Source organism: Microcebus murinus, chromosome 1 (genome assembly GCF_040939455.1).
Source record: "Microcebus murinus isolate Inina chromosome 1, M.murinus_Inina_mat1.0, whole genome shotgun sequence".
In the NCBI taxonomy this organism is placed as follows: domain Eukaryota; kingdom Metazoa; phylum Chordata; class Mammalia; order Primates; family Cheirogaleidae; genus Microcebus; species Microcebus murinus.
The window spans coordinates 148,995,919-149,022,182 of record NC_134104.1 but is presented as its reverse complement, the minus strand read 5'-3'; the positions used below and the strand labels follow the sequence as shown (position 1 = coordinate 149,022,182).

The 26,264-nt window shown below is 54.0% G+C and overlaps 1 protein-coding gene across 1 annotated transcript in view; it reads left to right on the top strand.

Moving 5' to 3' along the window:
- CCDC13 (coiled-coil domain containing 13) overlaps nucleotides 1–26,264 on the top strand; it is a 55,810-nt gene that overhangs the window by 16,354 nt on the left and 13,192 nt on the right. Inside the window, exons 3-13 of the mRNA XM_076006760.1 lie at nucleotides 752–900; nucleotides 5,088–5,230; nucleotides 5,776–5,865; nucleotides 9,753–9,869; nucleotides 11,001–11,105; nucleotides 13,284–13,442; nucleotides 16,100–16,276; nucleotides 17,669–17,875; nucleotides 19,907–20,046; nucleotides 20,567–20,650; nucleotides 22,284–22,406. Coding sequence (XP_075862875.1) covers nucleotides 752–900; nucleotides 5,088–5,230; nucleotides 5,776–5,865; nucleotides 9,753–9,869; nucleotides 11,001–11,105; nucleotides 13,284–13,442; nucleotides 16,100–16,276; nucleotides 17,669–17,875; nucleotides 19,907–20,046; nucleotides 20,567–20,650; nucleotides 22,284–22,406 — 1,494 coding nt within the window. The remainder of the gene's footprint in view (nucleotides 1–751; nucleotides 901–5,087; nucleotides 5,231–5,775; nucleotides 5,866–9,752; nucleotides 9,870–11,000; nucleotides 11,106–13,283; nucleotides 13,443–16,099; nucleotides 16,277–17,668; nucleotides 17,876–19,906; nucleotides 20,047–20,566; nucleotides 20,651–22,283; nucleotides 22,407–26,264) is intronic.

Sequence of the window (26,264 nt, the reverse complement as noted above, 5' to 3'; positions counted from 1 at the left end):
ATTGTCTTTGTAACCTATCATAAATACATTTTAATGCATGTTCCCCAGATACTTGAAAGTAGTATGAATTCTCTGGGTGGGGGTTTTATGTAGCCCTCTGTTGAAGCCAGCTAATAAACAATGTTATTCAAACTTTCTTTCTCCTTTTACACTCTTGCACTCTTGGTGTGTGTGTGTGTGTGTGTGTGTGTGTGTGTGCATGCTTAATCCCTCAGTTCTGAGAACAGTGTGTTAAAATCTATTCCTCTGGGCTGGGTGTGTGGCGGCTCACGCCTGTAATCCTAGCACTCTGGGAGGCCGAGGCAAGCATATTGCTCGAGGTCAGGAGTTCAAAACCAGCCTGAGCAAGAGTGAGACCCCGTCTCTACTATAAATAGAAAGAAATTAATTGGCCAACTAATATATATAGAAAAAAAAATTAGCCGGGCATGGTGGCACATGCCTGTAGTCCCAGCTACTCGGGAGGCTGAGGCAGGAGGATTGCTTGAGGCCAGGAGTTTGAGGTTACTGTGAGCTAGGCTGATGTCACGGCACTCACTCTAGCCTGTGCAACAAAGCGAGACTCTGTCTCAAAAAAAAAAAAAAATCTGCTCCTCTGTTCCCTTCATTTCTTTTTTTTTTTTTTTTTGTACAAACCAGTTCCTAGCACCACCTAGTGCCCAACCCAGGTACAGCAAAGCTGGGCAGTGGAAGCGTGACCCCCGCCCACCTGTCCCTAAGCAGGAGCAGTAATGCCGCCTTTGCCTTGTAGGGTGCTTGAAGACCAGATCGAACAGCTTCAGGGGGAGCTCAGGGAAACAGTCGATGAGAACGGGAGACTGTATAAGCTGCTGAAGGAAAAGGACTTTGAAATCAAACACCTCAAAAAGAAAATAGAAGAGGACAGATTTGCCTTCACAGGTAGCTCCACCCTTGCTGTGACAGCCCTGGCCTTGCCGTCCGGGGACTTCAAGCAGGGCAGACAGCAGGTTCCAGAGGGCCGGTGCCCGAGAGAGTGCCAGGGGTCAGCTGTGGTCAAGCTTGTCCAGGGGAATGCTGGCAGCGAGGGAGGCGGTAGAGGAAGAGAGCGGCCCGGGGAGGCCGGCACACCAGGCAGTGCTGGAGACCCAGCTGGGACGCATGACCCGGGCTCTCCGTCCTGCTCGCAGCGTGCTCGACGGGCTGGCGGGATCCCTTTCCTCTCGGTGCTTTGGCTCAGATGTTACGTCATAGACATCAGAAAATCCCCAGTAGAGGCAGGAGTTAACTCTCCAGCACCTGCGGTTGCTGCTCTAGAAGGCTGGGGGAATCCGGGCAGCCGCCTGTTCCAGGAGCATTTCCTGGGACTCAGCAACTCTCAGCAGGGCTTAGGCTGGACGTCGGCTCTGTTGGTGGAAACTTTGACCCCAAGAGCCTGGTGAGGACCTTGGTTTTGAGCCTGGGGATGACGTTGGCCCTGTGCGTGTGAACTGGACGTTGACCTTAGCCCTGCGGGTGTGAGCTGGACATCGACCTTCGCCCTGCGGGTGTGAGCTGGACGTTGGCTCTGTGGGTAGGAGTTTGACTTTGGCCCTGCGGATCTGGTGGGGAGCTTGGCCCTGATTGTGCTCTGCTACGTGTGCACCAGTTGAGCAATTCCCCGGTGGCTAATAGACCAGAAAGTAGATGTCGTCAACCACAGAGAGCAGCAGGGCTGACCCAGCATCTGCCAGAGTGCCCCTCCCTGCCTTTGAGAGTCAATGCTTTTGAGGGCAGGTATACCCCTAGGACCAAAACTCCAGTCAGTCAGTGCTGAATTAAAAAGCAAGGGGAATTTGGTATCCTAAAGGCTCTTAGTGGCCTAATGCACCTCCCTCCATTCCTTGGCCTTTTCTAAAACAAAAAGCACACTGAAGACAAGGCTTCGTGTTGTGATGAAAAGACCCGCTCAGCCTGGCTGAGGATGCAGCTGTGGAAGTCCAGGAACTTGCACGTTTGTAAGCTGTAGAGAAGCTGATGGCCTCCAGGGGGCGCAGGAGAGACATCTCCACCCCGCAGACCCCGGAGACCGACCTGGGGCTGCTCCCTCCTCCCAGCCTCCCCTGTTCTCTGCCTCTTGCTGCCTCTGCCAATTATCAGACTTGCTCATGGCCTCATTTGACTGCCATCCCTCACTCGCCATGAAAACCACCTAAACCCAGTGCTCACTCTGAAGTCACCGTTTCTGATTTCCAGCCTCACCTTTGGAGAGAAAAGTCTGGCCCATTTATGTTTTTAAACCATGCCACGAGGGACAGGCTACTCACACTGACACTTTCTTCAGCTGGATTTTTAGGGATTGCTTTAGTTTTTTATTTGTTTGCTATATTTCTTTGTACCATTTTTTAGTGATTGCTCTAGTGATTACAAGATGCAGACCTTTTCGCAGTCTATGTGAAGTGGAATGTAGTCTGCTTCCAGTGGAATGTAGAAACTTCGCCACCCTTTACCCACCCCACCCCCCATATTGCAGTTTTTATATGCATTGCATCTATATATTGAAAACCCCACCAGACAATGTTATAATTTTTGCTTTCAACCATTCTACATATTTTAAACAACTTTAAGTTCCTTTTAAGACAAAAATCATCCATTATAGCTATCCAGATAGTTTGCATTTCTGTGCCTGCCCCTTCACTGCTGCCTCCACTCACCATAGGGTTGCAGCTTCAAGAGTGGGCCTTGCCTGGAGACGGGGCTGGGAGAGAACAAGAAAGAAAAGGAGGCTTCCCCCCATTCTCTCTGGGATGCCCTTCCTGCTTTTTGGACCAGAGAGGCCTTCTCTTGGACAGCTTTCTGATGGCTACTTCGAGAATCTGTGCTGTTTTTGAGTCCTGGGAGGAAATCCTAACCCGAGAAATGCACCACTGGCGCATTTGTGCTTCTAGGTCTGGTTTCCCTCCCCGTATACTTGCTAACACTGACTTTCAGCACCCTCAGACAGCTGCTCCGCACATCCCGTCCAGGGTTTTAGGTTGCACTCGGTGAGAGAGACAGGGTGGAGTGTGTTTACTCCGTCTTAACCAGAACCAGAACCTCTGCTGAAATCGTGTTTCTTTAACTGCTAGAGTTGATGATTTTCCCAGTGATCTCTTAATATCTTTCCTCCCACGTAGCCTATTCAAGGAGCCAAGTGTGCTGTCTCGGTATTGAATGGTGCCTGTCCCCTAGATGCTCCCGGGCTCCTGGTCTGTTCCGAGCCCTTTCTCTTGGGTGTCCTTGTTCTCTGCAGCAGACACGAGGCTCCCAGGGCTGCTACTCCTAGTTGTCCTGCTCGCTGCCCCGCCCAGGCCAGCAGGAGCAAGTGCCTCTGTTTGCTTTCCACCAGTTGTCACGCTCCATCTTGTTCTGAGGCATGTCACAGTCATGTTAAAAAGTAGGGCTAGAGGTCGGGCGTGGTGGCTCACACCTGTAATCCTAGAACTTTGGGAGGCCGAGGCAGGAGGACTGCTTCAGGCCAGCAGTTTGGGACTAGCCTAAGCAAGAGCAAGAGACCCTATTGCTACAGAAAAAAAAATAGTAAAAATTATCCTGGCATGGTGGCACATACCTGTAGTCCCAGCTACTTGGGAGGCTGAGGCAGGAGGATTGCTTGAGCCCAGGAGTTTGAGGTTGCGGTGAGCTATGATAATGCCACTGCACTCTAGCCTGGGTGACAGAGTGAGACTCTGTCTCAAAAAAAAAGAAAAAAGTAAGGCTAAAAAGTAGGACTTCAGGTTACTCACTGCTGGAGTGTCAGAAGCATTCAGGGAACTTGCAGACCATCTGACCAGGTCTGCCATTGCACAGATAGGGGGACTCCCCTCCAGAGAGGGCAGAGGACTGCCAAGGTCACCCAGCTAGTCAGTGACCATGCTGGGCTAGCCCCACTGCCTGCCTTGGGTACAGCCCCACCCCATGCAACTTCCCCCGTTCCCAGCCCTCCAGCCGCCCCTCCCACAGCCTCCTTCCCTTGATACTCCTCAGGTGCTCCAAGCACATTCCAACCTCTGCCTAGAACACTCTTCCTAGTTGAGAACAATCTTGTTCATGGCTTGAGCCCTCACTTCATTCATTCCGATTTCTGTTCACACATTGCCTCCCAAGGGAGGCCTTTTCCAACCACTCCATCTACTATAAAATAGCATCTCCCCCTTCACTCTCATCCCCTTGCCCAGTTTCTGTTTATTTCCTGGCACTTATTCCTCCTGGCAGTTATAATACACATTTAGTTCTTTGATTTTTTTTTTAGTACCCGTCTCTACTACTAGAATGTAAACTCTGTGAGTCTTTTTTACTCACCACTGCATCCCTGACACTGAGTGGTCCACCACTTGGGAGAAACTCAGTAAATATTTGCTAAATGAATGCATGCATTAGTATTTGTTCGGTGTTGCCATAGAATTCTCTATAAGAAACAACCCCATAATCTCAGCAGCATTCAGCAGTAAGTGTTTATTTAGCTTAAACATCTGGAGGTGGTTGGGGTTGGCTGATCTGGGCCAGGCTTGGCTCGGGTGGTTCAGCTTTGTTGCACCCTTTAGCTCTTCTTCTTCTTCTTGAGAGAGGCCAGCTGACCTGGACGCGTTCTTCTTGTGGGAAGGGCATAAGCAAACACAAGGCGTTGAACTGCACAGGTGCTTTTCAAGCCTCTACCTGTCCCTTATCTCTCAGCATGCCATTGGCCAAAGCAAGGCACACGGCTGAGCCCAGAGGCAGGCAGGCATAGAAGGATTGAGGGAACTACACCCTACTCACTGGAGGGCACAGCAAAATTGGAGGGACTAGGATGTGGATGTGTAACCCTACCCGTGAGGATGGCATAAAGCACTGGAACATTAAACCTGCTTCCCACAGAGTCGAAACCCTGCTTTCTGGTTTTATAGTTTTCTTAGAATGTACTTGAACCTCCGAGTGGCTGCATTTCCACTCATCATAGTTGGGTCCCGGGGCTCCCAGGTGTGTGGTGACCCTCCTGAGCCTCTGTCCCTTCGTGAGTGTCCGCAGAGAGCAGCTCTGGCTTGTAAAACCCCGGCGCGATCGGTCGTGTGGCATGAGTTTGATGTGCAGGCCTGTGTTTTTAATTGACCTCACTGTTTCCTTCATTTTAGGGACAGCTGGTATGGCTGGCGATATGGTTGCCACCAAGATTGTCGAGCTGTCCAAAAAGAACCGGGTGCTGATGGCAGAGTCAGAGGGTGCGAAAACCAAAGTGAAACAGCTGACCAATCGCATCCAGGAGCTGGAGCGGGAAGTGAGGGCCTGGGTCGTTCTTCCTGGGGAGGGGACTCCAGCACGCACAAGAAGGACCCTACCTAGCTTCCTCTTAGATAGCTGGACGAGCTGAGGCTGGAAGACTAAGAGCTTTCTCAAGTCGCATGGGATGTGGAGGTGCTGGATTTCAAATCCAGTCCTGTTGCCCTCCAATAGGCTTCTCAGCATCTCTGACCCTGTCTCTTCATCTGTAACCTGAAATCTGTAATTCCTCTATTCTCCACCTCCTGGGCTATTGTTAGAACTCCAAGAGACAGATGATGGCTGCAGCATTATTATTTATTAAGCTGTTAGTGAATCCTTGGGCTGCTTTCACATTGCAGTTGGGGAGTGGGGGCAGACAATCAATTAAACCCTCTCCCATCCCAGAGCCGTCTATAAAGGAAAATTCTTCCATTAATGACGCTAAAGTAAACTGAAAGGACAAACCACCATGATAGGTAACCACACACCCAAGAGCACTTCCCTTGCGCTGGTCAATTGCTGAGCAGAATTAAATATTAAGTGCAAGGTTTGCTTTTTCAGCTGCAGACATCCCTGGCCAGGCTGCCAGCCAAGGGGGCCACCAACACAGGAGCCAAGACACCGAGGGCCCAGATGGGAGACAGAGCCTTGGTATGAATTCTGTTCTGTGCTGGGAAGTCTGTGAGGCCACCGTTGGCCTGGGCCTCCCCCCGCAGGAGTATAGGTACCTCTGCTCGGGGTCCACCCCCAGCCCATCGCTGAGTCAGGGCCCCATTGTCTACCATCACAGCATCCTCGGAACAGAGAACAGTACCAAGTCTATGGCCTGAGCCCAGGAATGCCCTAGTGGAGGCCAGGGAGGGTCTGGCTCTGATTCAATCCCCAGAGGGGTAAACTAGGGGAGCCTGAGAACCCCAGAACCCTAGAACTTCAGGACCAGGAGGGAAGGCCTGGGCCAGCTGGCCTGCTCTCAGCCCACCATCTCCTTTACAGCATCCTCAGTGGGGAGACATCCAGCCTCCACCTTCCCCCAGGGACAGGGAGCTCGCTACTGCCCAGGGGAGCCCTGTTCCCTATGGGGCGGTTCGTACCGCGAGGAGTCTTCCTTTTGTGGTGCTCCAAATCCGCAGAGTAAAAGCGACGATTGGGCATGGAGACTTGTGGCCCAGATTCCCTTTTACTAAGGAGTGAACAGTCCATGAAACCCGGGAAGCAGGATTGCAGCTCCATGAAAGGAAGGCAGTCTGAGCCAGTGGGTTGGCTTGTCCCCAAGCCAGGCAATAAACAGCATCAGAGTCTCGAGAACATTCCAGGAGGCATTGCCAGGGGTTTTCTTGGGAAGCCAAGCCAGTTGGTGACAGAAGGAGCCAAGGCCCGGGACTCCCCAGTTCAGTGCTCCTTTTCTAGCCCCATCTCTCCATTGCCTGTGTCTTCAGGACCAGACCACCCCTTGCCTGTGTTGAGAACCCAGTTCTCAGTGTGCCCTGATGGGCCCCTGAGGTTCCAGGGGTGACTGTGTCTCCTTAAGGCCAGCCTTGTGTGAACCTGTCTCGTCGCTGGGGCTGGCCGAGTGTTCTTCAGGGCCTTCCTTGGCTCCGAGGGGCATTGCTAAGCTGCCCCTGGCTTCTCCAGTGGCAGTTTCTCCACCTCCGTGTCCCTGACTAGAGCCACCTTGCATGGGAAACTGCCTGTTCAGTCACTTGTTGGGCCTGATGGGATTTTCTGAGACCTGTGACACAGGGAATCAAAAACAAGGGCTCTGTCCTTAAGGAGCCCAAGGGGGGAGACAAGCAGCCATGGACAGGGCCTTCAGAGACAGCCGCAGGGCTCCGAGTTCACGAAGGGAGGACACCCTGCGCCTGCGGCAGCTGGTCAGTGGGTGCAGGAAGGTGTCCTTGAGGTGGGCCTCTCTGGAGCGGAAGCTGGGGAAGGCCCTTCCAGGAGGAACAGCAGGAGCCCGGGCAGGGCGCCCAGGAAGCACTGAACATCCCGATTCGGTGTGCTTAACTAGGTGGCAGCCGGACAACATTCGGCGGCACCCCAGAGCCCAGACGGGGAAAAAGGGAATACAAGCCAAAAAGAGCTGGGGTGGGAGGGAGACCTTCAATGGCAGCTGGAGCAGGAGTTTTGACGTTATTCTGTGGCCACAGGGAGCCTGAGAGGTTTCTGATAAAAGAGTGTGATGGGCTGCAAGTCTCAGTTCATCGGCACCACATGTTTTCCCTGGCGTCTTCTGATCGGAGCAAGAGCACAAGCAATGTTCCCCCCTCATTAGACTGCTCAGGGTGCCCAAGCCCAAGCCACACCCCAGAGGCCTGCAGCGCCAGCACCCATGCTGGCCCCAGACCGCCAAAGCACGCACACTCCAGAGTGGAGCTGAAGCCCTCCCCGCTGCGTGGGGTTCCAGGAGGCTGTGGAATGAGTGGCATCGGCATGATCTGCTCCCCATGGGCTGCATTTCAGTTATTCCATCAAAGAAAACAGCCCGAGGGAGTGACAGGGGTGTGCCCACACCCAGGGCCTCCACAAAGCCTGTGGAATTTCACTCTGGGCAGAGAGAGCTCTCAAACAGCGGGGAGGCCTGGTGAGCCCCGCTGCCCCGGCCAGGGGGATGGGGCCTGGCCCAGCCCTCTCGAGAACACCCTCTGGCCGCCGCCCCTTTGCCACCTGCCCACCCAGGCTAGGCCCACGCAGGGCATCACCCTCTGCCAGGACCTGCCCCAGACAGCACCATTTACATGCATTGTCCTGTCAACCCCCATAGGTACCCTGGAGGTTGGCACTATGTACCCCCATTTTACGGATGGAGAAAATGAGGCTTGGGGAGAACATCATTGCCTGGGTTCTAGATCCAGATCAAATCCGAATGCTCTTTCCACTGTCCAAGCAGCTCTAAGAGATGCTGCCGGGTCACGGCAGCCATGTGGGAAGCTCGCGTGCTCCCACCCGGGGTGCCGACGGCTGTGGGGGTGCAGGAGCTGTTAGGGCCACTGGGGCTCATGGCACCAAAGATCTGACAGGCTGAGGGGTGTTGCTTCCCACCCCAGGGCAGATCCAAAGCCACACATGTAGCAGGAGACAAGACAGGGACCCAACAGGGAACAGGGATGCCAGGCAAGAGGAAGGGCACAGAAAAAATATTCTAATAAAAGGAGGTACTTATGCTTCATGTAAGTTCCCAGTTTGCAAATTTCATTCACACTGGTCTTTCTCTTTAGCCTGATGGCGGGGCCGTGAGGAAGCAGGACAGGGAAGTATTTTTGTGCCTATTCCATAGATGAGGCCAGGGTTTTGGGACCATGTGACCGTGTCTGGTTTCTTTAGCCAGTGGTTTTCAGCTGGGCTTCCCAGAGCCTCTCGGGTCCATGGAACTTCCCCGACCCAGTCTGCTCTGTCTCTCACACCAGCATTCACAGGAGATTCTGTTTGTGCCCGCTAGGGAAAGGCAAGAAAGCCACTGTAGTCCGGCCCTGTGTCCTGGAAGTCCAGCCCACTTGGCCTCTGGGCAGGAGCGGAGGGTCAGCGTCATTGCCTGATGGGATGCCAGGCCCACCGCCAGTTGCCACGGTGCCCACTGTTAGCAGCAGCTTAAGTTGGGGGAATCAGCCAGGGCAGGGGAGGGGCCAGGGTCTAATCCCACCTATGTCACCGCTGTGTGCCCCAAGGCAAGTTACTTCCGTCTCTGGACCTTATCTTCATCACTATGGAAGGGGTTTGAATGGGCTGACTTTGCAGGTCCCTGTAATGCCAGACTTCTGGGAGTCTCAGCAATGTCTGGGAAGACAGAGACGTGGTCGGCCCATTTGATAAAAATTTGCATCCAGATAGTTTAAATCAAACATTATTTAAAAAAAAAAAAAGACATCACTGATAGTTTCAATAGGCAGTTTTAATGGTTGCTGCAATTCTTCAAGCGACAGAGACGGAGCATTTGGGGATGAAACTAGATCCTTATTTCTGTTCATTGCGCACTGCCAGGAAAGGGAAGCCAAGGCCCCGCAGCTGTCAGAGACCAGGGTTCGGGCTGACGATTCCGGGAGAGCGAGGCCCCGATTTAGAGTGGTCCTGTAGCCCTCCTGCCAAGCCAGGGTTGCCTTCCGTGAATGATCTAGTTTCCTCTCTATTCTGAGTGAAGATGGACTAGCTATGAAGCCGGTCTCTGCGCGCAGCAGAGAGAGGCCACGCCGAGGAAGTGCCCGGGAGGTGCTTCACCTGTGTGGCCATGGCCTGCATCCATAAGTGAGCGCACAATGCTCTGAGCATGGGGCTCAGCCCCAAAGTTGAGCTGCTAGAATTCAAATCCGCCACCTTTACTAACCAGGTAGCCCAAGCTGAAGGGACTTACCTGCCACCTGCCTCCATGCTGCATGTAGAAGGGACTGACAATAGAACTGATGTCACGAAGGTTTGCAAGGGTTAAATGAATTACCCCACATCGAGCACTTAGCACCGTGCCTGGCACATACTTGGATAAGTGGGGGCTGTGATTATTATTTAGACAACAAGTGACCGCTTTCTCTCCTGTCCTTCCCAACCAGCCGGAGACCCCAGAGGTGAAAGCCCTGCAGGACAGGCTGGCGGCCACCAACCTGAAGATGAGTGACCTCCGCAACCAGATCCAGTCTGTGAAGCAGGAGCTGCGGATGGCCCAGAAGGTCTCTCAGAGCCAGGGCTCAGGGCGTCTCGCGTGGCTGGGGCTGGGCCGGGGAAGGGCGCAGCTGGCACAGGGGGTCCCATTCAGTGAGCGGAGCGAGCACATGCTCAGCCCTGTGAGCATCCTGCGGGCTCTGGGTCAGGCGCTAGATCTGGTAACTTCCTTCCACCAGCCCTTGGTGCAGACCCATCCGGTGAGCAGGGTCGCTGGCTTCCTGAGGGTGCCCGCCCAGCTCTGGGCTGAGGAGGGCAGGCGCTGTGCACCTAGGGAGAGCTTTCCCGCGCCACCTGTGCCCCAGCAGATCCTGAGTGTCCCCTTAATATGCCACCTTTGACGGGGAAGCCTGCCAACACCTGTCTCCTGCTCTCTGCTGTTTGTAACATTAGACAATGAATAGCCTGTGTACTAAAGGCCCCTTTCAAAAGAAAATGCTCAGACTTGGGACACAGGCCCAGCTGGTATGTTATTTATTTTTATTTACATAGTGAATTCTCTGGCATTTGTCTTCCCTGCTGGAACCACTCAGACTGGCCAAGATTTCCAAAACAGTGTTCTATTGTGGAAAGCAGCACCAGAGACTTGGTATGCTGGATCAGGTTTCTGGGACAGGCTTCAGAGGGCCCCAGGTCACAAGCTGGAGTATCTTGTTTCTGCCCCAAAGCCTTGGGGTGGGGCCTGAACCCCGCGCTTCACAGCCACAAAGATGGGCCCTCCTCGATCTGCAGGACCCCCAGTTGACATGCCACGGCTTCCTTCTTGCGGCACTCCGACGGCCACTTGTTCCTGGCTTCTCACGGGGACCCGGCCCTGTGGCAACATACATCCAGAATTATCTTAGTTCTAGGTGACAAGCGAACAGGTTAAGGAGGTGCTGGTCAGCGCAGGGGTTCACTCATCCCAGAATATGTGGAGAGCAAGGGGCCCTCTCTGGGCGTTGCTGGCAGTTTCTCGACTGCTCTAAGCATTGCCAAGAAATATTGGGGATGTCGTGTTTGCTCCTTTCCCAGGGAGAGCTGCCCTGGGAACGTGGTAAACTGATCTTTGAGGGCTGTGCCCTGAGGCAGGAGGAAGACTGTGTAGGCGAAGGCTGAGCCCTCTCTCCTGCCCGCACTGACGGCCCTGCCTTGTTCAGGTTTTGGCCAGTGAGGTCGGGGAAGACGTCAACGTCCAGCAGCTCCTGTCCTCGCCGGGGACCTGGAGGGGTCGGGCTCAACAGATTCTCGTTTTGCAGAGCAAGGTGAGTACGTCGTCAGACTTCTCCTGACCCTGCGTAAAGTACTCGAAGTGCTCTAGAAAGACGCGCACGGCCCTACATCAGAGACCTAAGCACGCAGAACCCAAAAGAGATCTTTAGGACCCGCAGAACACACTTGCAGGGCTGTTGTTTCTACCTTCTCCCCCGCCAGCCTGGTTTCGATTTGTTATTTAATGAAGAAGCATTTATATAACACTTACCACATGCCAGGCTCTGGAGCTTAACAAATTCCAATGCCTTGGGTTTGATTTATTTCACTCCAGGCATATTTTTTCCCCTGGTTTCCGTAAATTTGCGTGACTGTTGTAATTGTAGGCTTTTTCCAGTTCTGTCCAGATGCTTGTAGTGTTTTGAAAGTTCTGACTACCCAACAAAAACTTAGCCTTGTCCCCGTCTTTATTTTTACACATCTGGGAGCGTACCAAAAGAGGCTAAGAGTGGGGCCTCCAAGGCCCAGCTGCTTAGATTTCAATCCCAGCTCTCCACTCACCAGCTGTGACCTCAAGCAAGTCCCTTCCTCTCTGTGCCTCGGACTCCCCATCTGTACAAGGGGGACAATAACAGCACCCGCGCGCAGGGCTCTGGGGAGAACTGCGTGAGCCAGCGTCTATAAAGCACTCAGTACGGTGTCTGGCACGGAGGAAGCGCTGGGCAAAGGTTAGCCGCCATTATTTTCCCCTTTTGCCTCCAAACTGAGAGACAGGTGAGGAGGTGCGTGCATTCCACCATTCACCAAACACGTTACCGTCGTTCCTAGAACTTCAAGGGTCAGGGTTCCTGGGTGGCGTTTATCCTCAGGGTCTCCCATGGGATCCTTGAAGCCAACATAAAAGGGAAAAAAGAAAACTCCAAAAAACTTTAATTGGTGATCAGTGTGTGGCCCTGGTGCTCAAGAGATCTGAGTTCGAATGTGACCGCTGGTCTCCATGCTCTGTGACCTTACGCAAATCACCTCGTATCTCTGTGCCTCCGTCCCTTCACCTGTAAAATGGAGCTAAATGAAATTCCATTTTCAAAGCGCCCAGTATAGTGCCTGGCCATAATAAGCACTCAAAAAATCAGGTATTATCGTTACTAAGTTGTATGTTAAATGATTAAACGCAACACTGTGTTAACACTGAAACGGAATTACCACACTGTGCCGCACGAGGGCGCTAAAAGTGCCTGCAAAGCAATGCTCCTGCCCTTTGCCGGTGATCCTGGTGAATTTGGCTTCCTTTCTGGCTCAGGCGTACCAACTTTGTTCTGTCACCTGGTCGAGTCAATATGGAAACCAGGGTAAGAAGGACCCTAGGAGTTAACTGATTAAGCCCCAGAGTGATGAAGGCATTGTTTTGTGGGATGACATCTGCCTGCCACTTACTGAGAGCCACATGGCCAGGCTGCGCTGGGGTTCTCACCTGGACCATCTCGGGGGTTCTCAAAGTTGCCAAATCCTAAAAAATCACCTGTAGCGTTTGTTTAAAATTCATATTCCAAGGACCTTCCCCTGCAGCTTCGATTTGTTCACCTGGAGTGAGTCCTGAGATTTTTCATTCCAAGAAGATTAAATCTTGGAAGATTCCCAGGCTCGGGCACCTTCGGAACACTGAATCCTTATAACAGTATGCAGGAGGGTATACTCTTAGGCCCATTTTACAGATGAGGCAACTGAGATTCAGAGAAGTTAAGTAACCTGTGTGCAGTCACACAGTCAGTGAGGCTTTGAGCCAATCTCTCAGCTTCCAAACCCTGCCTTCCCTGGACAGTATCCTGCAAATAGCCCACGACCCCCTGAGGAGCCCGCCCAGTCTTTAGCGGTCTTTCTGGTCAGGAAAGTAGATCTCTTGTACCGAGATCTACTGTCCTGTTCCTTTCAGGTTCCTCAGACCACACATCTGCCTCTTAGCCTCAAATAGCCCCTCAGAGATGCGGTGTTTTTTCTCATTTGCCTTGAAGTGTCGTTTTTCTAAGCTAAACCTCTCTGGCTGGTGTCTTCTGCTGTTTTGTTCAAGATGCCAATTTGGATCTTCCCACCCCAGTCGCTCTCGTGTGGGGCTACCATGACCATCTGGAACGCCGGTCCCACCCTCAGCCCAGTGGGGTCTCCCACTGCACCTCCGAGTGGTGGGGCCTTTGACTGCAGACCCATTACGGAACAACAGGTTGTACTGCCCTTAGGTCCGAGAGCTTGAGAAGCAGCTGGGCCAGACCCAGAGCCAGTCTGCAGGAACGGCCAGTGATGAGTCCGTCCATCCAGACCCAAGGAAGCTGTCGGCCCAGGAGAAAAACCTGCTGAGGATCCGCAGTCTGGAAAAGGAGAAGCAGGAAGGCTGGGAGGTAATGCATGCCCAGTGAGGAGGCCCGCTGGGCGCGGGGGCCCGGGAGAGCGTGGCTGCACCTGCAGGGCTCTGAGGCACATGTGGCCGGAAGTCTGAGCCCTCCCTTCTGGGCAGGAGACACCTGGGGCCTTGGGTCACCTCTGTGCATGTCCCTCACTTCATTTCAGTCCAGCGTGAGCTGCCTGATGGGAGCCTCACCCCGAGCCCATGCAATGAACGTAGGGTGGCCCCTTCCTGGCTGTTTTGGAGACGCTGTACCTGAAACTTCCAGTGTAAAAGGGGCAGGGGGAAGTCACGGGCAGAGCTAGGATGGGGTCGGACGGGCTGCAAGGAGGACGGCTCCTGGCCGATGTAGGAGTGGGCAGGCTGGCCTGGAGCATCAGAACTCTGACACCACCAGGTTTAAGCAACAAAGAGCATTTATTGGCCCGTGTAAATGAACAGTCCAGAGGTGGCTCAGCTTCAGGTGCAGATGGATCCAGGGATTTGGGGGACTTGGTCTCAGCACCACTTTCCCCTGGGTTGGCTTTACTGTCTCCCCCAGAGCCCCCCGTAGGCCCAGGCCTATCCTCCAACCCAGCCTCCACAGGCAAAGGGCTTCCCTTTCCCAGTAGTTCCAACAAAGTCCCAGAATCGGGTGTCTTTGGTCTAGCTCGGGTCATGTGACCATTCCTGAGCCAATCACTGTGCCTAAGGGTACAGGGTGCTTTGATTGGCCAAGCTTCAGACACCTGCCCCAAGGTTCGGGGCATGAGTTAGCCTCCCCAAACTTGCAGAAAGTGGGAGTGGGGACTACCCCAAAGGAAGTAGCAGAAGAAGCAGGAGGAGGTGCTGGCAAACCGAACAACAGACCAGCTTCAGTGGCCCTGGCAGTGGGCTACTGAACAGTAGGCCTTACCGTTTCACGGGAGACTCCCATTTGTGAGTGCCACCTCCAGGTGAGGCCCCGGGATAGGAACGCTGTGACCATCACCACATTGCACCTCCCAGCGTTCTAGACCACTGGGGGGACAGTGAGACGGGAGAGGTGGGCAGGGCCAGGGTCTACTAGACCTGTGTGCCTACCAGGGCCATGGGGCTATATCTTGAAGGCTGTAGAGAACCACGGAAGGGTTTTGAGTTGTGGAGGGACATGGTCAGCCATGCATTCTAGAAAGTTCGCATGCTTGGAGGAAGAGGGGGAATGGGTTGGAAGAGGCATGGAGGCAGAACAGTAAAACAGACATGGCCAGGGACCTTCACCAAGACAGCAGGACTGTAGTGGTGCAGCCAGACACCTGGGCTGTTGAGGGTGGACTTTATAGGGCTCAATGACTGATGGCACATGGAAGGGAGAGGAGTGGGAAGAACTAGGAAGGACTTCTGGGGAGTATCGTGGGTGGGTAGGAGAGATAGGAAGTGGGTCCAAGGGGAGACAGGGGGTTGAGATTTGGAAGTGTTGGGTTTGAAATGCACCTAGCTCGGACTTACACATTTCTGCAGAACACAATATGCGGAAAGGGTTGGACTGACGTAAGCTGCAATGGTAGGAGGAATCCGTTTCCCGTGTGCGTTTCCTTGCCAGGCGCCCACGAGAGCCTGGAGCGTGTAGGCAGGAGAGCGGCGGGTGAACCTTGGCTGCCTCCGTGCAAAGGGCCTGTGCGTGTTGCATTTCTGTGATTCGCTTCATCAAGGATCTGAAAACACTTTTCTAGCAATAATCGACCCCCAGGATCAAGTCAGATTATGTCACCCACGGCCCAGGACCCTCCTCAGGGTCTTCACCGTGGCCCTGAGGGTTTACCTAATCTGGCCCCGGCGCCTCCCTCTCTGAGCTCCAGCCACGCGGTGCCAGCCCAGGGCCTTCGCTCTTCCCCACGCCTCCTCCAGCCTCTGCTCGGAGGTGACCTTCTCGGAGAGGCCTTCCCTGACCTTGCCCTGTCTCCCGATTCCCTCCCCCGCTTTCCAGTTAGCATTTGTCATGGTTTGACATGGTCCGTCTCCCCACTAGGATGGCAGGCAGCTCTTTGGAGACAAGGACTCCGTTTTGTTCTCTGCTGGATTCCCAGCATCTGTAGTAAACTGAGCACATAGTAGGCCCTCAGGAAACATTTGAGAGTGGAGGGATGAGTGAATGAATGAGAGGCTCCAAAGAGGGGTGCTGCACGTGAGTTTCCGGTCTGTGGCTGATACAGCAAGGCCGGTCTGGGGCTCCTGTCGGACGGCTATGGAGGGCGTGAGAGGGTGGAGCGGCGGGTGGGACCTCCCTTACTGTGGCCCATGGTGGGGCGAGGCGCTGCCCTTTGACCCCTGGACTTAGAACACTTCACTCGAGTATGGCTTTTATCTTCTCCCCAGCTGGGGGCCAGCCGTGCTCTCCGGCCACGTTGGGGGACATGGGTTTTCCCTCATGTCTCAGGCTGAGGGGAGGAGTGCTGCCACCGTTCATTAGTGCTGTCTGTCATGTGCTGGGGCCAGGCCCAGAGGCTGCGGGCCTCGTGACATCCCCGAGAGGCCTGGGCTGGGATTCGGGGCTGGGCCCACCCTGCTGGCTTGCTCTGTGGCCTTCAGCAAGTGCCCTATGCTCCCGGGCCTCGCTGGTGATGGGGAGCGAGGGACCAGAAGTGGCCACGGTCCCACTCAGCCCTCCCCCACGCCCTCACTTTCTAATTCCAGAAGCTTGCTGGCGAGCGGGACGCCCTCCAGAGGGAGCTGGAAGAACTAAAAAAGAAGTTCGAGGGCGTGAGGTCTCGCAACAAGGTGCTGTCCAGCGAGGTGAAGACCCTCAAGAGTCAGCTGGGGACCCTGGTGGAGAAGGGCCGGCATGACGACGAGCTCATCGACGCCCTCATGGTACGGCCCGCCACTCAGGCAGGGCAGCGGCCAGGCCCCGGCCCGGCCCGCAGAGCGAGCCCTCACTCACCCCACAATGCCACAGGCATAACCCACGGGCCCCAGCACCAAAGCCCCACCCCCGCCCCAGGGACGGGAACCGCTCAGAGGACACGTAGGGGGCTGTGATGTTGGCAGTGCTGGGCACGAGCCCCTGGGCCCATGGACCCCAAAGGAGAAAGAGACATACAAGGGGGAGGAGATGGGATCGCACTCTGGGTTATTTTTGAGCAAGGAATGGGAGGGACAGCCGAGGGAGTCGACGCAAGTTCTTGTCTCTGTGATGGCATGGGGCCGTCCCCTCTGGGTGCTTTATAATGGGTAGTCCCCAGGACAGCTCCTAGGGACATATATTACAATCCCATTTCACAGATGGGGAAAGTAAGACTCAAATTGTTAGGTAACTCATCTGAGATCACACAACTGAGTTCAAATCCGGTTCATCTGACTGTAAAACCTCCCTGGATTAGCAGGGCTGCACTGCCTTCCTGACCCCACAGCCTGAGCTTTTCTCTCTGGGACTTGAGGCAGCCCAGAGTTTGGCCCCAGGGGTGACCATGCCGGGCTTGGCTGGAGTGTTTGGGGGGTGCTGGCCCAGGCACTCACCTGAGCCCATAATGGTTTCACTCGGCGGGTGGGGGGTGGGGTGCAGACCTGCGATCTAGGCCTGCCTCTGTCATCACCTCACCGTGTGACACTAGGCCAGGCGCGTCCCCTCGCTGAGCCTCAGCAGCCAGTTTTCAAAATAAGGTGCAGGGCTGGATGTCCTCTGAGGTCCCTGCATGCCACCACCCTTTGCCAGAAGGTGGCATGGTGAGAGCTGCAAACCAGCCCCGGCCCTGCGGTTCATCAGCAATATGCCCCTGGGCTCTCTGGGCCTCAGTTTCCTCCTAGGAGGTGAGGACAACAGCCCCACCTGTTCCAAGTCACTGACACTGTCCTTTCTGCAGGCCCCAGGCAGGAAGCCTCTGCCCCAGGAGTCTCTCTGGGGGTATTTCCAGGGGATGGGGCCTCGGCCAGGTGCTCAAGGATCCCTAGCGAGGGGTCCCGGTACTGACTCCCAGCAAAACCACGGGCTGAGGAGCCACCATCTGAGCTGCTGTCTGTTGTCCCCAAGAGCCACTTGGGTGTCCTTCTCAGCCCCAAACTCAGAGAGAAGGAAGCTGAGGACAAGATAAGGGCCTGGTTCCCACCTCCAGGTTTGAGCCCCGCTGGGAGCAGGCAAGGAAGGTGTTCCCGCTTCTGGGAACAGTCTGGAGGAAACAGTCACCATAGGTTCCCGACTGCTTTGATGGAAGAGGCAGTCTGCTCTCGTCCTTCCCTGCCCCACCTGCTCTCCTTCTTGGCCCCCAGGACCAGCTGAAGCAGCTGCAGGAGATCCTGGGCAGCCTGGGCCTGCAGGAGGAAAAGGCGCGGGCATCCCAGCAGCACCTGGACCAGCAGCGCCACAGCGAGGCTCAGCAGAGCAGCAGCCTGGTCGCCCAGCTGCGGGCCATGGTGGCCGAGCGGGAGGCCAAGGTGCGGCAGCTGGAGCTGGAGATCGGGCAACTCAGTGTGCAGGTGAGCAGGGCGCTGGCACTGCCCCGGAATCCATATCCAAGGCTCGGCAAGGCCACTCAGCGTCCAGAGAAATCCTAGCTCCTTCTGCTTCTTTCTACCCCTCTTCACTCAGGCCACACCACGGCCTTCCCGGTTCCACTCTGGCTGTTGGCTTCCATCTGGCTCCCCAACCCATTCTGTGCACACCTTTCCTTTCTAAAACACTAACCTGATTGTGTCCTTGCTGTGCTTAAATCTGTCCATGGCTTCCTGTCACCCTTAGCCTCACCCAGTCCTCAAGAATGTGGGCTCCTTCCAGCTCACCCTCTCCCATCCTCAGCTGAGGCCTCATCCTCATGAGCCAAGGTGGTGGCTCCAGCTCCAGCCATTGCATTCACATTCCAGGCAGTAGAATGGGAGAAGGAAAGCCACACTTCTTCACTCAGCTTCCAGGGTACCATGGGACTAGCTCTGCTGCCACCCTCCTGCATCTTCTCTTCACTCATCCCTTTCCCCTCCCTATGGCCGCACATGGCCCTGCTTGCTCCTCCCTCCAGGGCTGTGCACATGCCTGAAGCACACTCCTTCCCCTTCCTCCTCCACTCCCTCTGTCTGGCCAGGTGTCCCTTGGCCTCAGGTCTTACCTGGTCATGAGCTCCCCCCCGGAAGCCCCTCCTGGGCTCTCTCGTAATGCTCCGTGCATCCCTAAGCCAAACTTTTCCCACTCTGGTTGGTTATTTTCCTGTTTTCTCCCCTGAACTCCCCTCGAGGGGGCCAGACTATGGTGCCTCAGTGCCTGGCACTAGACCAAGGACACAGTAGGTACTCAGTAAATGCTTGTCTAACGAGTGAGCTCCTAAAGACACTTTGTCTTGGCAGGTGCCCTGAGGGCGCAGCTTGGGGCTACCCGTGGCTGTGCTGGTGCTGGGGGAGGAGGGCAGTGGCCTCTGGGCAGAAGGAATCCTTGACGGGCACACATGGCCTCTGGCACGCTGAGAGGTTGACTGGTCCAGCCAAAGGCATGTCACATGGCAGCCCTGCCCTTTGTCACCATGGATCCGTGTCTGGTCAGAGGCATGATCCCGAGAGCCCTTTGGCCCTAGCAGCCTCCACCTGCAGAGGCCAGGGCAGCCGGGGGCCACGGGACTGGCTGGGGACAGCCTGGGGGGTGAGGAAGGCCTGGGGACAGGGTACGTGTGGCAGTGAGTGGGACGTTGCCCTGCAGTCCTTGCCCTGCTCCCCACCCCAGCTCACGCGGGAGGGAAGTCTGAAGGGACACAGGAGAACATTCCAGCATCTTCATCTCACCACTGTCCCTGCTCCAGGCACACAAGAGGAGACCGTTCCTACCTCAGAGGTCACCAGCTGGTTGGTGGCCAAGCATTACCCAACAGACAAGTTGGCACACATTGCGAGTTTTCTCAGAATGGGTGGGGCTGGAGGACATGCCAGGTTGTTCGGGGCTCACACCGACTGTCCCCTCCTTGCTGGTGGCCTGACCTCCTGCTGAAGGTCCTCTAGTGCTCCTCCTTCAGCCCAGCCCACCAGGTGTCCAGAAGAGGGAGGGGCCGGGGAGGCCCGGCCTCCTCCCAAGGCTGCCAGCCCTTGCTGAGGCCCTGCCAACCTCTCTGGCTCCGGGTGTCTGGAAGGTCCAGGTGTCCCAGCTGACGCAGGCAGCTGGCCTCAAGTCACACCTGGCGTTCATCCACACATGGGTGGGGCTGCCCAGAGAAGTGGGCCCACTCGGAGACGTCAGTCCCTGACCTGGCCCGCACGAGGCCGTGCACCTCCCTCTGGAGCCCGAATGTAGAACAGCTTCCTGGCCCCATCACCGTCTTCTCGCTACGCAGCTCCCTTTCTGAAGAGAGGCATTATTAGATGTCATTATCATGCAAGTAGCGCCTTCCCCAAACAGGCCTCGCTTTTCTCTCCTGAAAAGAAGCCTCTTTCATATCCTCTGAAAGCCCCGAAACCAAGCCAAGGCCCCCTCCCGCCTCCTCCAGGCCTCTGAGCCAAAGCCCTGAGAATCGAACCGACATCTGTTCCCTACAGTATCTTCGGAATAAAGGAGTGGGTGAGGGGTCCAGTGGTCCCGAGGGCAGCCCCGCCTATACCAAGTTCCCGGAGGACCTGGGCCTGACCAAGTCCCCTGCCTCGGCAGGCAATCACGTCGGCAGGCTTGGATCTTCTCGGTAAGAAAAAAATGGGGTGTGGGGGGGGTTGGAAAGTGAATATTAATTATTCAGAAGAAAGGTGGTTTCCTGCTACCTCTGCTGGGAGGCAATTTTAAGATGACTGTGCCGCTGCTCTTCCAATCCGCGGGCCTCTCCGAAGACATCGGCCCTGCATCTGCAGGACGGAGCCAATTAGGCCCAGGTTCTGTTACTTCGAGAGCATGCTGGTTGCAGCTCCCTGGGATAGCTTCTCTGAGCTGGCCTCAAAACACATCTGCTCCCAGGACCCTCGAACAGGCGTGTATTGGATCATTCCAGACTCTGATGTCTTCTGGTTCTGTCTCATTTCGAGCAGGCAAGAGTTCTGGAAAGAAGGGCAGCAAATGCACAGGGCTTCCCAGCCAGGGCTGCTGCAGGGGCCAACACTGGCCACCTCTCAGGCTCCCTAGATCCCTGCTGGCCTCCAGCCTACCTCACCTGCAGACGTGAGGCCCCGTCTGCCTCCCCATGGTGATGGGCCCCTTCCGCCTTCACACAGCTCTGTGACCAGCCTGGGCCACACGCTGGTGGAATCTGCTCTCACGAGGCCTTCCCTCCCCAGCCCGCACGGGACCTCACCCAGGTATGAACCCAGGACCCCCAGACCCTCACGGTCCTTCTCGTTCTTGCTTGCTCAGCCAGTGTTTCCATCCCATTAAACAGAGAGGAAACTGAGGCCAGGCAAAGTCCAGGGACTCTTCCCAGGTTATATAAGGACATGGAGGCTCAGGGAAGTCAGTGTCGTGTCCAAGGTAATAGGTAAGCAGCTCAGAGCTAGAATCTCGGCTCCTGACCCCCCAGTCCAGTGTTCCTTCCTGCTACCAGACAGTTAACAGCTTCCAGCACCTTCCCTCACCTTCTCTTGCTCATTGAGAACCAGTTTCTAGGGGGAGAAGTTCACATGATATGGTTCCCGCTTTAACACTGATATCTCCTCAGCCCTCTGGGCCCTCTTTGTTGATAGAATGAAGCCAAAGGGCTTAAATGGCCCCTTTGTTCTTACTGCCAGCTTGCAGACAAGGGTGGTTTTGTCCTGCATCCAAGTCCTGTCCTGAGCCCTGCCCGCTGCCCACTGGAGCCATGCTCCTGCCGTCAGCACCCCCACCCGACCCCTCAGGCAAACTAGCTCAGGTTCCAGGCATGGCCTCTGAGTGGCCCCAGTCCCCCATCTGTGTGGCTCCAGGCACATTAGTCCTCTCTCTGGGCTGCTGTCTCCCCAAAAGTACCTGAGACACTTCGGCCTGACACTTGGCAGCACAAGGACCGTGGACCAAGGCCAGCTCTGCAGCTGCCCCACTCATCAGCTGGGTCACAGTGGGCTAACACTGAGCCACAGGGCACATGCTGCGCTCCTGAGGGTGGGAGGCCTTGTCGCAGCACAGGAGCATGGGCAGGCTGTCTCCCGAGGTTTCAGTCGCAGTAGCGGGAGCAGGCAGGACGAGGTGAGCCCTCTAGGTCCCTACACAGGGACGCAGGAGCTGATGTGCTCCTCGGCTGCCCAGACTGCTGGCTCTCGGGCTTGTTCCTCCCACAACACACACACATTTCCTGAACTCAACCATGCATAGGCCCTGTCCTCACAGAGCTTACAGTCCCCTCCTGCAGGTGACAGGGTGGGGGTTGCAGTGGGGGCAGAGCTTACCTTCTCTCCTGGCCCAGCCCCAGGCAAGGAAGGGGTGGTAGGTGGTAGGTGGGTAAGGAAGGAATGAGTGATTGGTTTGGTCAGGGCTGGAGAAAACTGACCAAGTCACAAAGCCAACCAGGCTCTAGGAACGTGGGCCGGGCTTGGGGGCCAAGCCAGAAGATGCAGGAGGGCTGGGACAGGCTGGCAGGGACACAGAGCCTGGGCACAGCTGACTCGGGACAGGCAGTCAGGCCCCAGAGGCCACACAGATCCCCAGGCCACCCCAGCCCCCCTCCCCAGGGCCAGCTTGCGTAGCAGCTGGACTAATTTCAGGCCCCCACAGGGACCGGGTGGACAGAGGTACCAATGCAGCTCTGGCCCTGACTAGGGACTTCAGCAGGGCCAGAAATGGGGGCTGAGAAGAAGCCAGTGGAGAGGATGAGGAAGGGCTGGGTTTGCTTCCTTCTCTCTGGCCGTCTCTGAGAACCCCCAAATGTCCTCTCAGCCCCTCCCACTGTCACAAGGTAAGTGTGTGTCTTCAGGCTTCACATGACCTCTGCCCTCTGCCCTCTGCCCTCTGTCCTGGTCTCAGGTTCTCGGACTCCCCAGAGCAAAAAGGCTGGCAGGCACAAGTGACAGAGATCAAGGCCCTCTGGCAGGCTGCCGAGGTGGAACGTGACCGGCTCACGGAGTTTGTCACTGTCCTGCAGAAACGGTAACACGGGGCGCCCGGGGATGCTCCCTCGTGGGCCGGCATCGGGTGGGGGCTGGGGCCAGGCCTCGTCCACGACAAGGTCCCCTCACCTGAGAGCCCGGCTCCCACGGTGCTGGGGTTTGCTCTGCGAAGTCTGGATTCCGTCAAAGGGCCGCACTCAAGGATCCAGAAGGCCACATGTGGCCCTGAGGCCACAGGTTCCCACCCCCGCTGGGAGGCTGAGAGGGAGGTGGCATGTGGCCCAAGGCGGTGAACCGGGAGGTATGCTCTTCTCCAAAGGGTTGTTGACAGGCCTCCTTTCAGATAAATCAGCGCTCCTCACTCAAGTGACTCTTTTGGCAAGAATCGTGGGCGCCCATGCCAACACATGGCCCGACCATGTGACCTCCACACTGAAAAATATAAAGGACACCACTGAGTTTCTGCCCCAACAGGCCGTATCATGTATCAGTCAGGGCTCTTTGATGACAGACAATAGAAACCAGTTCTGGCTAAAGTGAAAGGCACATTTTTGAAAACTACGGAGAGACTCCAAGGCACAGAGCAGGAGACGAGCCCAAAGAAAGTGCAGGCACCTTCGCAGCAGGAACCTCGGGCAGTCTCCTGGGCCACTGCAGTGACACAGACAGTGGCTTTCCTGTGCCTGCGGGTCCTGGGACAGAAGGTCTCTCTGGCCTGTGCTGGCCCCATGTCCCCCTGCACGTGAGGGCACTGCCTGGAAGTACCTCCAGGTGTGTACAGGATGCAGGAGTAGTCTGCCCAAGGGAAAAATGGGGTACTCTTACCAAAAGAAGGGGTTAGGGGCGTGGGAAGCCCAGAACAATGGATGCCCACTACCTAACCAGTGAGAAATGCTCAACTTTAATTTTGTCTTTTCAAGTATACATAGAAAGGATGTGGATTTCAGACATACTCAGGTATAAGAGAAAAGGAACATCATAATTCTTTTTCTATTAATATAATCGAATTTAATGGATAGTACGAGTCCCTGGTCTATCAAATGGCAGAAACATGCTCAATTCGGGCTTCCTCTCACTTCCCTTGAGTTACATCTGACTTTGGAGAGGTTTTGTGGATCAACGTGACTCAGTTACCTACCGCTGCGTAACAAACCATCCCAGATTTCGTGGCGTCAAGCACGATGGTTTGTGCTTTCTCGTGATTCTGTGGGTTGGCTGGGTAATTCTTCTCCCCAAAACCTTGGCTGGGGTCACGCATCTGGCCTCTTTCAGCTGGAAGCCCAGCAAGGGGCCTCAGTCCTCCTGCACTGGCCTCTCTCCGTGTGAGGTTGCATCTCTGAGTCTCTCCACCGAGGCTGGGATTGGGCGAGGCAGGCAAGGCACCTAGGGCACAGCGACTTAGGCACTCACTCTGTCACGTGCAGCAACTCTCTGTCAGCTGGTGCCCTTGCCCTTTCTGGGCCCCTGGGTTCATGCTGCTGCTCTGTGTCATTTTGGGGTGTCTGGGAGCTCGCTTAGACTGTCCCAGGCCCATCAGCCAAGACACATTGCCTTTTCCCCTCTGGATTATTGCTGTCTCCCTGGGCCCTAATAAGAAAAGAGGGGCCCAGCCACCCTGGGAATTCAGACCCCCTCAAACCTATTTGAGTTTCTCATCCCAAAGTATAGGACCTTCCTTTCTCAGAGATCCTCAACGTCTACTCCTTTCCTTACCTGCAGAGGCCGTCTCGGTCTTGCACAGGGAGGTCTTCCCTGCCTTCTCTGCCCCACTCCCCGTACTCTGCCCTGCAAATTCCAGCGGCCTCAGCCCCTCTCCCCAGCCCAGGCCCCTCCTCTCCTGTCCCTACCCCAGGGAGACCAGAGCGCTGCAGTCAGACAGAGCCTCAGGCAGAAAGCTGGGGTGTTGGTAGAACTCACATCCTTCCTTTTCCATCTCTCAAGTTTGTGTCCAAAGTCCCAAAACAAGTTATTTCTTATATGGTATCAATTTTCTAGTAATTTACAATAGGAGGGGATAGTCTGTTTGGTCTGCCATGGCAAAAGTCAGTAAACATGTCTCTTTTTTAAAAGGCATGTAGTTGGCTTTGTTTTTAGATTCAACCAGGGAATTTCTGTGTTTGAACAGTATACTTTAGTCCATTTTCATTTTTGCAATATTTAATCACCTTAACTAATGTTTTCTATTTGCCATGATTTTTCTTTGTTCCTTTTCCCCCTTTCTTCTCCCTTCTATTGGATTGATCAAGTTTTGTTTTCCTTTCTTCTATGCAAGTTTGCAAGTTATACATTCTATCTCTGTTATCTTAATAATTACCCTTAACTTTTAACATACAACTCAGCAAGTCTAAAGGCAATGGGTTTCATCACTTTGAGCAATAGAATAAATTGAGAATATTTTAACTCTGATTTCTCCACTGTGTTTGTCATGTTGCTGTTTTCTAATATTTCTCTTCCACATTCTGTTTTTACACCTCCTGAAATTAAACTCTCCGAGTTAGTCTGGAACATTATATAGTCCATATTCATTTCCTTTTGCCAATATATTTATTTTTATTTATTTATTTAGAGGTGGGGTCTTGCTCTGTTGCCCAGGTTAGTTTTGACGACCTCCTTACCTTAAGAAATCCTCCCACCTTAGCCTCCCAAAGTGCTGGGATTAGAGGTGTGAGCCATTGCACTGGTCCAAACATGTTTAAAAATATCTTCACTCATCGTTGCTTCTTTCATCTCATTCTTCCTTCTGGGTTAAGTTTCCCTCTTACCAAGGTGCATCCTTAGTTCTTCAGTTCAGTAGGTACATACATGTAAATAGTAAACCTCCTGAGCCTTTATTTCCTTTTTAATATCTTTAATCATGCCTTTCTCTTGAATGAGAATTTAAGGGAAGTTTGAGCATAGAATTCTGAACTGATGGGTATTTTTTTCTCAGTACTTTCATGCTATTACATTGCCTTTTAGCACCTGCTGTTGCTAAGAAGAAACCTGTTATCAGTTTGATTGTCATTTGTCCTTTCTTTCTGGTTGCTTTTCAGATATTCTCTTTGTCTTTGATATTTTGAAGTTTTACTGTGATGTGTCTAGGGGTGTGTGTGTGTGTGTATATATATATAATTTTTTTTCACTCAGGAATTAGTGTCCTTTTTCAATCCAAGGACTTTTGATTAATATATTGCCAGAGATTTCTCTCCATATGTGGCCTCTCCCCTGTTCTCCCTATTCTTTTCATCTAAAATTCCTAGTCAACATATGTTAGACTTTGTTGTTCTTTACTGTACAACCCTTAACCCTTCTTAATATTTTGGGCTGAATTCTGAGTGATTTCCTCAAATCTATCTTCCAGCTCACTAAATTTCTTCAGTTGGACTTCATCTACCATGAATACAGTTATTTTAATAACTGTATTTTTTGTGTGTAAAACCTCTGTTCTCTTTCTTATAGCATTTGTTTTATCATTAAGATTTCTTGCCATTCTCCTTTTAATTTTAAACTTGGTCCTTTAAAGTTGTTCTGTCATCTTCATCACTTAGAACCCTAACTGGCTTAGGGGAGAGAGAGTCCCCTAACATGAGGACTCTCTCTCCTCATGGTGAATTATTTCCTTGCGTGGTTTGCATTTTTGTGTTTTTGTGAGCTTATCTTCGGTGGGACCTTTTTTCTTGTGAGAGCTCTTAGGTTATGGAAATGTTGCTGTGGAGTGGTTCTGCATTTGTTTCTGTGGAGCTTTTGGGGTTTCAGCGGTTTCTGATAGGTACTTTATGCTAATTTATTGGTTCAGGATTTCCTGAACACATGAATGCTGCCCTGTATTTCCATTTCTTATGATTGGCACTTTGCTCCCTTCCACTCCCAACCCACTTAAGACCCTGATAGACTACAAGCCTCCTTACCACTTCCCTGA